Here is a 12,599-nt window from a genome sequence, read left to right as displayed (position 1 = left end):
GTAGAGACGGATGCATGCTAATATTAGGGTGATATTGTAGAGACTGGTGCCGTCTTTTACGGTGATTTTGCAGAGACCGGTGCCTTCTATTACGGTGATTTTGCAGAGACTGATACATGCTAATATTAGGGTGGTATTGCAGAGACTGATACCTTCTATAACGGTGATATTGCAGAGACAGGTACCTTCTATAACGGTGATATTGTAGAGACTGGTGCCTTCTATCATGGTGATATTGCAGAGACTGATGCATGCTAATATTAGGGTGATATTGTAGAGACTGGTGCCTTCCATTACGGTGATATTGCAGAGACTGGTACCTTCTATCACGGTGATATTGTAGAGACGGATGCATGCTAATATTAGGGTGATATTGTAGAGACTGGTGCCGTCTTTTACGGTGATTTTGCAGAGTCCGGTGCCTTCTATTACGGTGATTTTGCAGAGACTGATACATGCTAATATTAGGGTGGTATTGCAGAGACTGATACCTTCTATAACGGTGATATTGCAGAGACAGGTACCTTCTATAACGGTGATATTGTAGAGACTGGTACCTTCTATCACGGTGATATTGTAGAGACACGTACCTTCAATGACGGTGATATTGTAGAGACCGGTGCCTTCTATTACGGTGATATTGCAGAGACTGATGCATGCTAATATTAGTGTGATATTACAGAGACTGATACATGCTAATATTAGGGTGATATTGTAGAGACTGGTACCTTCTATCACGGTGATATTGTAGAGACTGGTACCTTCTATCACGGTGATATTGTAGAGACTCGTACCTTCTATCACGGTGATATTGCAGAGACTAGTACCTTCTATCATGGTGATATTGCAGAGACTGGTACCTTTTATTCCGGTGCCATCTTTTACGTTGATATTGCAGAGACTTGTGCCTTTTAGTACGGTGATATTGCAGAGACTGGTACCATCTATTATGGTGATATTGCAAAGACTGGTGCCTTCTATTACGGTGATATTGCAGAGATTGGTACCGACCATTACGGTGATATATCGGGATGACAAGTCACGCTGCTTCAAGATGAATCACTGACAATACTTCACTTCAGTGACATATAACTGAGCTCGTGTGTCATGACGAATCTACCCTGACAGTGCTGTCGTGCATAAATCAATCGCTGCTTCCGCCTCTCATAGCCGGCACTACATATAGAAGCATCACGGCATTAGACCAACCTGCACCTCCTCCAAACACAGCAGTCATGGGTATGATGGACATTGCCTGCGTTGTTTTCGCTGTCTCTGTCGCCGTCCCAGGCGCGTTGTCTGTTCTGCCTCGAGCGAAGCCCAGTGATGATGGGAATGTTTGCATCCAGAAGCAGGAGAACGAGTTCTGTTTCTCATATGACCGCAACAACGAGGAGTTTGGTGAGTTAATCAATTATATCACTTGGGGATGAATTAAATACAAATGAAATCCAAAACGTCAAGGCTGGAGAAGAGTCTGTCTCGAATATCTGCCGGAACATATTCCATAAATAAAATAGTATAGAAATCACATGCATGGACTCCATAGTTTGGTGTATGAAGCATTCGTCAATTGGTTAGGACCTTTATAATCTACACTCTGCTGTATGGAATAGTCGAAAATTGTTTAACACGTCAGGGATATACAGAGTGTTGTATGGAGGATTCGAAAATTGGTCAGGACATCAGAAATACTAGTATACAGTTTGATGCATGGGACGTTCGAAACATGTTAAGGATATCAGAAATATATGGTTTTGTGTATGGAGCAATCGACTATTGGTTGTATGGATTAGTCGAAAGGATTGGTTAGCACATCGGGGATACATTGTTTGTTGTATGGAGTATTCGAAAATTGGTAAGGACATCAGGGATATATAGTTTGGTGTATGGTGCAATTGAAAAGTGTTTAGGACAACATGAATATACGGTTTGGTGTATGGATCATTCACAAAGTGGTTAGGACATAAGAAATATGTACAGTTTGGTGTATAAAGCATTTGCAAATTAGTTAGGACATCAGAGATAAAAAGTTGGATGTGTGGCGCATTCACAAATTGGTCAGGATATCAGAAATACATACAGTTTGGTATATTAATACGTCCAATAGCTGCACGTCTTGCACTCATCGATGTCTGGTTTATCCTCGGACAAGCTGAAGATATCAAATAAGCAAGTTTTTAACGCCGCACTCAGCAATATTCCAGCTATATGACGGCGGTCTGTAAAATAATCGAGTCTGGATCATACAATCCAGTGATTGACATCGTGAGCATCGATCCACGCAATTGGGATCGATGACATATATCAACCAAGTCAGCGAGTCTGACCACCCGAACCCGTTAGTCGCCTTTTACATCAAGTATAGGTTGCCGAAGACCTATTCTATCCCGGAATCTTCACGGGTCTGAAATCAGTTACCATTATGCACGGAATTAGTTATTGTCCTGTCATGAAGTATCTTCAACTGAAACTCCAACAGCCAACCCTGTGGACAACTTTAGAGGATGATACTCATTCCTTTGCCACTGTTAGGGGCTGGGCAGTGGATTTCAAGAGAGGAAGAAGGGGACCTTCAACTGCCACCACGAAGGACAAGTTTCATAACATACATGACATGATTCTGGATGGCGCACGGGTCACCACACGCCACATCGCAAATACAGTATGCATCTATGCTTCTGTTTTGAGGACAGACAATGCCTCTGTTTACACGGATATATGTTATCCAACATTCTCACTTACCTGTAATTCATGGGAGACTTAAAGAAACATTGTGACGTTCTCAACCTTTCAAACATGCTGACATTTGTCGTTGTATATTTTATGCACCGTCTGAAAACGCGAGAATGCGACACTTCATGAATAATTTCATGTGCATGTATAAAACAAAGTGCCTTTCTCCATGTAGGGCCTTTCTACTGGTTTAACGTGCGGGATACACGGAAGTGTTTTCATGGCGTCAACCAGTCTCCGATCTACGTGGACACTGACAAGGTGCGACGCTTCTGTGGCCGGACCAAACTGAGATATTGTCCCGTGGGACAGGTCACTGGATTACTTGAGAATGATGGTAAGACAAAATCTCTCTGTCAACATTGTGACGCAACATCGTGAAATACAACACAAAAATACAACGGATAGACATATCATGACACATCGTGACACAACCTCAAGACATATCTTAATACACGAAAATACAAGAGATTGACACAACATCATGATACAACATCGTGACACAACATCGAGACATATCTTAATACAAGAAAATAAAACACATTGGCACAACATCATGATACAACAACGTGACACAACATCATGATACAACATCATGATACAACATCATGATACATCATCATGATACAACAACGTGACACAAACATCATGATACAACATCAGGACACAACATCAGGACACAACATCATGATACAACATCGTGACACAACATCATGATACAACATTATGACACAACATCAAAATACAACATCATGACACAATATCCTGACATGAAGTAATACAATACGAAAATACAACATATTATCACATCATTATACGTGGTGACACAACATTGTGACACAACATCAAGACATATAATTATAATACAATACGACAATACAACAGATTATCACATAAAGATACATGACCCAATATCGTAACATAACATCATGACATAACATCGGGAGACATTGTCATGTCACAACATCGGGATACAACATCGTGACACCATTCTGATGCAACACTCGCACAATAGTGATATATCATGATATAACAGTTTGACACAGTACTGTGACACAACATCGTGACACAACATCGAGACATAACTTAATACAAGAAAATACAACATATTGGCACAATATCGTGACACAACATCATAACATCGGGAGACAGTATTTTGTAACAACATCGTGACACAACATTAGGCGACAGCAAAGTGGCACACCGTCGTGACGCAACACAGCACAATAGTGACATATCATGATACAACAGTTGGACACTATTGTGATACAACATCATGACACAGCATCGGGTTGCAACATCTTGACACACCATCGTGACAAAACATCGCGACACAACACCATGACACAACAGCACAACATAACATCCAGAGATAACATCGTGATTGCACAAAACAATCTTAAAACATCGCCATGATGGTAAATAACAGTCTCCACAATATCACAGTGATAACCGTTAACCCATTCGGCAAAGCCACAGTAGTGATAGATAACAGTCAAGGATATATCATCATTATGATAAATAGCAGTCTCGGCAACATCCGCGAGGTGGCAGATCACAGTCTCTGCAACATCCCTGTGTGGCTGATAACAACCTCGGCAACATCACCGGGGTGGCTGATAACAACCTCGGCAACATCACGGGGTGGCTGATAACAACCTCGGCAACATCACCGGGGTGGCTGATAACAACCTCGGCAATATCACCTAGGTGGCTGATAACAACCTCGGCAATATCACCTAGGTGGCTGATAACACCCTCGGCAATATCACCTAGGTGGCTGATAACAACCTCGGCAACATCACCTAGGTGGCTGATAACAACCTCGGCAATATCACCGTGATGACCGATCATAACCTCGGCAATATCACCGTGATGACTGATAACAGTCTCGGGAGTATCGCTGTTGTTGTAGATAACAAGCCCAGCGATATCACCGTGATGGTAGATAAGAATTTCAATTTTCGATGTGATGGTAGGAAACACTGGCCCATCATTACAGGGTACTACCCTAAGCTGGCTGGAGGTGATATCGGCAAGGCGAAGCTCAACGGTGTGCCCGGATTCGAGAATGTGGACTTCGAGCTGAACTCCATCCATGTCCACATCGGGAAGGAATGGAAACGCAGAGGTTCCGAGCACGTCATTGGGGGAAAAAGCTACGACGCAGAGGTGTGTAGTATGGTATGATGTGAGGGAACTGCATGTAATAAAGCCTACTAACAGCAACACTAGATCAACAGTATCTTTTTAAGAATCGTGTTATACACTCACAAAATTCGCGTTGACAAATATACAACAATACCTTCAACCCTTGGTAGGAACTGGTGGTCAAACAGCCTTAGTCGAACAATGATGTTAGTCTTCGTAATATGGAACAATTACCCAATGCTAAGCTTAACCGTGACTGATAAGCTAACAAGTTCTTGTGTGCCACCACGTCTAACCAACTGTAAGCGTCTTATGAGTATATGCACTATCAGACTTGTATTGTTGGCAGAATATATCTTAATTCTGTTTCCAGATGCACTTGGTCCATGTACGCGAAGGCTCACAAGGAAGCGGCGAGAAGGCGGGACTTGCCGTCATCGCCATCTTCCTCTCGGTATGTGGGCGTGGTATGAGTATGGATGTCGCTTTACCGCAGACAGCTTTGCATAATTCCAGCCATATAAACGCGGGGAGACACAAGAAATATTATCAACACTTTAAACCCTTGTGGTCTTCGGCCTGACGAGCCAACAATGTAAACACAGGGCTACACACCGCCTCTGTATGGACTTCTTACAAGTAACTTTACACGTGGCTAATGCGTTAATAATATCCTATGTTGTCTAGACCACGGAAGGCGTACATAACCGTGAGGTGGACGCTATGCTGAACAAAGTGCATCGCATACAGGAGTATACGGGAGGTAAATATTTACAAAGTTCAGGTTAGGAGTGATCCAATCCCTTAAACAGCATCATGGTATACACCTGGAATATATTTAAGCACCGTTATCTATATATTTCATATGAAATAACAGTTTATGAAAATCGTATCCTGTAGTATTGTCTGATGAAACACATTTCCCTTTGTTCATTCATATATTTTTTACAGCTATTTTGCCCTTTACGCCAATTGAAATCTGTTTCTGTGGATAATCTAGACTGATGACTGCTTATTCTCTTGCATTGGCTATATATATTTACAACCTGACATAGCCATATTGAAATACATACACCGAAATCGATTATCTAAAGACATGTTTTACAGCTGTTTCATGTTTTACTGAACCTGGAATGTTGTTAGGTTGATCGGACACCTTTTGGGTAAGTGTCGTATGTCAAAGACATGTGTACCTCACAAGTCTAAACTATATAGAAATGGTCTTTGCGAGAGCAATATACCATGGTTGATAGTTACAATGTTTTACGAGACCAAATACATTATTGTGAAGATATGGTAAAGCTAGCAAAAGAAACGAATGTGAGGATTAGGCTTTCAAAACGCTAGTCACTGCTTGTAGCGTTGAATCGAACACCATCCTGAACATTCATGATTGATTACATTCAGAATAGATTCTATTTTATTACAAAATTGTCATCTGTATTAATCATCGACCAGAAATGTTAGATAAAAATCTCTTCGGGTCAGGGTTATGATTTGGTTGGTTTGTTGCTTAACGCCGCATGCAGCAATATCCCAGCTAAATTACGGAGGTCTGTCAATTACCAGACAATCCAGTGATTAATATCATGAGCATCGATCCACGCATTTGGGATCAATGACATGCATCAACCAAGTCAGCGAGTCTGACTACCCGATCCCGTTAGTCGCCTTTTACGACAAGCATAATCGCCTTTTACAGCAAGTATGGGTTGCTGAAGACCTAGTCTACCCCGGATCTTCACGGGTCTCAGGGTTATGAGAAACTTCTATACTGCTATAATTATAAGAGAACAGCTAACAGTTTTGCGCCAATACGCTTAGGTCGTATGTAGTACAAGTATATCCCATAAATAATTCAAACCAAAAAACATTTTATACAACAGAGGCACTCAACGGAGTTGCATGCACCTAGAGATTTATTCATACGTCAGTTCTTCCAACTGTACCTCTCTATCCTTATATAGTCACTCTGATAGTCTGTCATACAGACCCTGAAAAAAATTCAATACAGCCCAAGCAAGTCTGTAATATTTAGCAAGTCTAGATTTCTGCAGTTTCTGAAAATGAAGAAAGCATCTTGGCTTCATTTATTATATTTTGTTAAGATGACCTAACAACTAGATGTTCACTTGTCCTATACCTATTACTTAACCTTAAGGTGAAGGATGGGCACCTGTCAATGTGTGCTCTGTTGGAATGTAACCACTAGAGAGGCACTGATGGCCTTCTGCTTGCTTGCTTTATCCACAGACCCATTGTGTGAAGGAGAGCCGGATTCTGGCTGCGCACATCATGCTTCAGGGGACGGGGAATGTGGTGAGTGATACAGGGGGCGGGGAATGTGGTGAGTGGTACAGGGTGCGGGGACTGTGGTGAGTGGTACGGTGGGCGGGGACTGTGGTGAGTGGTACAGGGGCGGGGACTGTGGTGAGAAGTACAGGGGCGGGGACTGTGGTGAGTTGAACAGGGGCGGGGACAGTGGTGAGTGGTACAGTGGGCGGGGACTGTGGTGAGTGATACAGGGTGCAGGGACTGTGTTGAGTGATACAGGGTGCAGGGACTGTGTTGAGTGGTACAGGGTGCAGGGCCTGTGGTGAGTGGTACAGTGGGCGGGGACTGTGGTGAGTGGTACAGTGGGCGGGGACTGTGTTGAGTAGTACAGGGGGCGGGGACTGTGTTGAGTGGTACAGTGGGCGGGGACTGTGTTGAGTGATACAGTGGGCGGGGACTGTGGTGAGTGGTACAGTGGGCGGGACTGTGGTGAGTGGTACAGGGGCGGGGACTGTGTTGAGTGATACAGGGTGCAGGGACTGTGTTGAGTGATACAGGGGCGGGGACTGTGTTGAGTGGTACAGTGGGCGGGGACTGTGGTGAGTGATACAGGGTGCGGGGACTGTGGTGAGTGATACAGTGGGCGGGGACTGTGGTGAGTGGTACAGTGGGCGGGGACTGTGGTGAGTGGTACAGGGGCGGGGACTGTGTTGAGTGATACAGGGTGCGGGGACAGTGGTGAGTGGTACAGGGTGCGGGGACTGTGGTGAGTGATACAGGGGGCGGGGACTGTGGTGAGTGGTACAGGGGCGGGGACTGTGGTGAGTGATACAGGGTGCGGGGACAGTGGTGAGTGGTACAGTGGGCGGGGACTGTGGTGAGTGGTACAGTGGGCGGGGACTGTGTTGAGTAGTACAGGGGGCGGGGACTGTGGTGAGTGGTACAGGGGCGGGGACAGTGGTGAGTGGTACAGGGGCGGGGACTGTGGTGAGAAGTACAGGGGCGGGGACTGTGGTGAGTGGTACAGGGGCGGGGACTGTGGTGAGTGGTACAGGGGCGGGGACAGTGGTGAGTGGTACAGGGGCGGGGACTGTGGTGAGAAGTACAGGGGCGGGGACTGTGGTGAGTGGTACAGGGGCGGGGACTGTGGTGAGTGGTACAGGGTGCAGGGACTGTGTTGAGTGGTACAGGGGCGGGGACTGTGGTGAGTGGTACAGGGGCGGGGACTGTGGTGAGTGATGTAGAGGCGGGGACTGTGGTGAGTGGTACAGGGTGCAGGGACAGTGTTGAGTGGTACAGGGGCGGGGACTGTGGTGAGTGGTACAGGGGCGGGGACTGTGGTGAGTGGTACAGGGGCGGGGACTGTGGTGAGTGGTACAGGGGCGGGGACTGTGTTGAGTGGTATAGGGGCGGGGACTGTGGTGAGTGGTACAGGGGCGGGGACAGTGGTGAGTGGTACAGTGGGCGGGGACTGTGGTGAGAAGTACAGGGGCGGGGACTGTGGTGAGTGGTACAGGGTGCAGGGACTGTGTTGAGTGATACAGGGTGCAGGGACTGTGGTGAGTGGTACAGTGGGCGGGGAATGTGGTGAGTGGTACAAGGGCGGGAACTGTGGTGAGTAGTACAGTGGGCGGGGACTGTGGTGAGAAGTACAGGGGCGGGGACTGTGGTGAGTTGAACAGGGGCGGGGACAGTGGTGAGTGGTACAGTGGGCGGGGACTGTGGTGAGTGGTACAGGGTGCAGGGACTGTGTTGAGTGATACAGTGGGCGGGGAATGTGGTGAGTGGTACAAGGGCGGGAACTGTGGTGAGTAGTACAGTGGGCGGGGACTGTGGTGAGTAGTACAGTGGGCGGGGACTGTGGTGAGAAGTACAGGGGCGGGGACTGTGGTGAGTTGAACAGGGGCGGGGACAGTGGTGAGTGGTACAGTGGGCGGGGACTGTGGTGAGTGGTACAGGGTGCAGGGACTGTGTTGAGTGATACAGTGGGCGGGGAATGTGGTGAGTGGTACAAGGGCGGGAACTGTGTTGAGTGGTACAGGGTGCGGGGACTGTGGTGAGTGGTACAGGGGCGGGGACTGTGTTGAGTGGTACAGGGTGCGGGGACTGTGGTGAGTGGTACAGGGTGCAGGGACTGTGGTGAGTGATACAGTGGGCGGGGACTGTGGTGAGTGGTACAGGGGCGGGGACAGTGGTGAGTGGTACAGTGGGTGGGGACTGTGGTGAGTGATATAGGGTGCAGGGACTGTGTTGTGTGATACAGTGGGCGGGGACTTTGGTGAGTGGTACAGGGGCGGGGACAGTGGTGAGTGGTACAGTGGGCGGGGACTGTGGTGAGTTGTACAGGGGTCGGGGACTGTGGTGAGTGGTACAGTGGGCGGGGACAGTGGTGAGTGGTACAGTGGGCGGGGACTGTGGTGAGTGGTACAGGGGCGGGGACAGTGGTGAGTGGTACAGTGGGCGGGGACTGTGGTGAGTTGTACAGGGGTCGGGGACTGTGGTGAGTGGTACAGTGGGCGGGGACTGTGGTGAGTGGTACAGTGGGCGGGGACTGTGGTGAGTGGTACAGTGGGCGGGGACTGTGGTGAGTGATACAGGGGGCGGGGACTGTGGTGAGTGATGTAGGGGCGGGGACTGTGTTGAGTGATACAGGGGGCAGGGACTGTGTTGAGCGACACAGGGACTTCCTTTTCTTATCTTTTTCTTTTATAGTGATCTATTTAACCGTCAGTGTAAAACATATTCTTTATCCTGCCCTACCAGCTTTGTTTATCAATAACTTTATGATTCTATGTGCCCTGTAGTGAAAAGACAAATGTGAAAAATCTGTCAGGTTTTCCATCTATACTGTAGGTGGCATTCATCATGCCATCAGGCCGGAACATCTTCTGACATCGCAAGTAACAAGCCGTGGCTACTACTACTACTACGGATCTCTGACCACGCCCACTCTTTCCGAAAGCGTGTTATGGCAGCTGATAAAGAAACCTATCAGGATCTCACGAGCTCAGGTAAGCATTAGACGCTGTGTGCTTGCCGATCAGCGGCGTAACAAAATAAACCATACACAAAAAGGATATAGCCTACACGTACGTTTTCTAGAGAATTTCATTAAATTATTCAGTGAAGCTACTCTTGTCTTTGAGATACCACCTTTCCTTAAAGCTAGACGTGCAACACAGCAACAAAATCACACACAATAACATTTCGGGCACATTTTGGTCAAATCCAACTATATTTTATATTTGGGTAAAGAACCAAGTTGCATATGTCTCCAAGAACAAACATGTTCATGTGTACGGAAACTGACCCCCTTACGTTCTCGGTCGCTTCTCGATCCGCTGCATCTCTAATGTCATCTACCAACAATGTCACCCTCCAGTATGCTTACCGTCCATATTTAGGTATCCTCGCAAAAACAACATATCCGAACGTGGCATTCTACTACTTTGTGTATTGTGTAGTCTTTTAAGTGTAGGACCGCCTTCGCGTGGTCTAGTGGTAGAGCGTCCGCCCGGAGAGCGGAAGGTCCGGGGTTTGATTCCCGGCCGCGTCATACCAAAAGACGTTAAAAAATGGTACATGTTGTTACCCTGTCTGGCGCTCGGCATTAAAGGGTTAAAACAAGGACTTGTCGGCTCGGAGTCAGTATACTGTGTCTGAGTGGGGTATTCATGTTAAACTGCGGCATGGTATCTCAGTGTGCTAGCACTATACATCGGCATCAGTCCGGACTAGTACAAGCAGCCACACACACTCACGCGTACATGCACGTCGCTATATAAGTGAAATAACCTTGGACGCGACGTTAAACCCGATTTCACCTCACCTCACCTCACCTCACCTCTTTAAAGTGTAACGTAGTCCTCTTTGCATGGTGTGGTCGTCTACAAGTTATTTTCCAACCTACGCGTGTCATTGTCTTTTTCTACAACGGTTGGCTCGTTTCAGTATGGCATCGTCTACTATGTGAAGTATGGTCTGCTACTCCCACGAGGTCTAATGCGTGACGAGTGGTCTGCTGTTTCAGACGTGGTTTAATACGTGACTTCCGTTCTGCTCCTTCTGACGTGGTATCATACGTGCATTATTATCCTGATCTGATCATCCGCCTGTGATGTGATCGTTCTTGTGTAACGTAACCTTATACATGGACGTGTTTTCATATGTGTGAGGTGTTCTTTAATAACCGTTGACGAATTTTGGTGTCTTCACTGTATGACAAGGGCACCTTAGTGTGCCATGGCGTCCTACATGTAACGTGGCTTTCTTAATCTGATGCGGTGTTTTACGTGCGACGTGATGTGTGACAAGTGTACAGTAGTCTCTCAAATGTTTCAGCTGAAGGCCATCCAGAACACATATACTCATTTCCCTGGGGTTCTTATCAAGAAGTTTGGCAACCTGCGACCTCTTCAGAACCTCCGAGGCCGTACCATATACGCAAATATATGTGGTGAAAGGGATGACGAGGATTGATAAAGTGATCGGTGAGATGCCAATGCCTAATTTCAAGATAGTCTATGGGACGTTTTGTTTTTTCTTACTGATGTGACGTTCTATAGCCACATGAATCTTGTACATTGGCAATGTTCATGCTCATGATGCCAATCACTGGATTGTCTGGTCATGATTCGATTATTTACAGACCACCGTGAAAAAGTTGGAATATTGCAGAGTGCGGCGTTAAACAAGAAACAAAAAAAAACAAAAAAAAACAACAAACAAACAAACGTTGGCAATGTGAACATGAACACTTTGGTCGCCCAAGTCACTAGACAATAAACTCTGAGCTTACAATGTCTCCTGTTTTGCTTTAAACCACCTATCAAAGAAGCGAATTAATCATCATGTACACACAGCATAGTTACAATAAAATGCTATGGCCAGAATATGTTTCTTAGATCAGGGAGATTATACAAAGACTTATATGCTTAGATTAACCAGCCAGTCAAATGACAAAACAAACTAATTTTACAGAACAGCCACATGCATATATATTGTGTATGCAAAGAACCTAGGTCCCAGTTACATGGCGGACGAACCAATTTAATAGAACAGCAACATGAATGCGTATTGTGTATGCAGAGAACCTAGGACCAAGTTTATTGATACAATTCTAATGTAGCAAAACAGCAACAAGCGTGTATATTGTGGATGCAAAGAACCTATATCCCAGTTTCATGACAAAATACTAATGTAACAAAACAGAAACATGCATGTATAGTGTGAATGCAAAGAACCTTTATTGCAGTTTAACAAAACAAAAACATGCACGTATATTGTGAATGCAAAGAACCTTTATCACAGTTTAACAAAACAGAAACATGCACGTATATTGTGAATGCAAAGAACCTATATACCAGTTTCATGACAAAATACTAATTGAACCAAACAAAAACATCCATGTATATTGTGAATGGAAAGAACCTATATCC

At 45.8% G+C, this 12,599-nt stretch overlaps 1 protein-coding gene across 1 annotated transcript; it reads left to right on the top strand.

Moving 5' to 3' along the window:
- Window positions 1–1,235: 1,235 nt before the first annotated feature.
- On the top strand, window positions 1,236–11,640 carry LOC139446312 (putative carbonic anhydrase 1). The gene is made up of 8 exons (XM_071227661.1): window positions 1,236–1,401; window positions 2,912–3,073; window positions 4,739–4,908; window positions 5,261–5,341; window positions 5,575–5,650; window positions 7,141–7,206; window positions 10,015–10,172; window positions 11,503–11,640. The coding sequence occupies exons 1-8, from the start codon at window positions 1,236–1,238 to the stop codon at window positions 11,638–11,640; spliced, it is 1,017 nt and encodes a 338-aa protein (XP_071083762.1).
- Window positions 11,641–12,599: the final 959 nt, after the last annotated feature.

This window comes from Haliotis cracherodii, unplaced genomic scaffold (genome assembly GCF_022045235.1).
Source record: "Haliotis cracherodii isolate W230 unplaced genomic scaffold, xgHalCrac1.p SCAF_6, whole genome shotgun sequence".
Classification (NCBI taxonomy): Eukaryota; Metazoa; Mollusca; class Gastropoda; order Lepetellida; family Haliotidae; genus Haliotis; species Haliotis cracherodii.
This window is presented reverse-complemented; position numbering and strand designations above follow the sequence as displayed.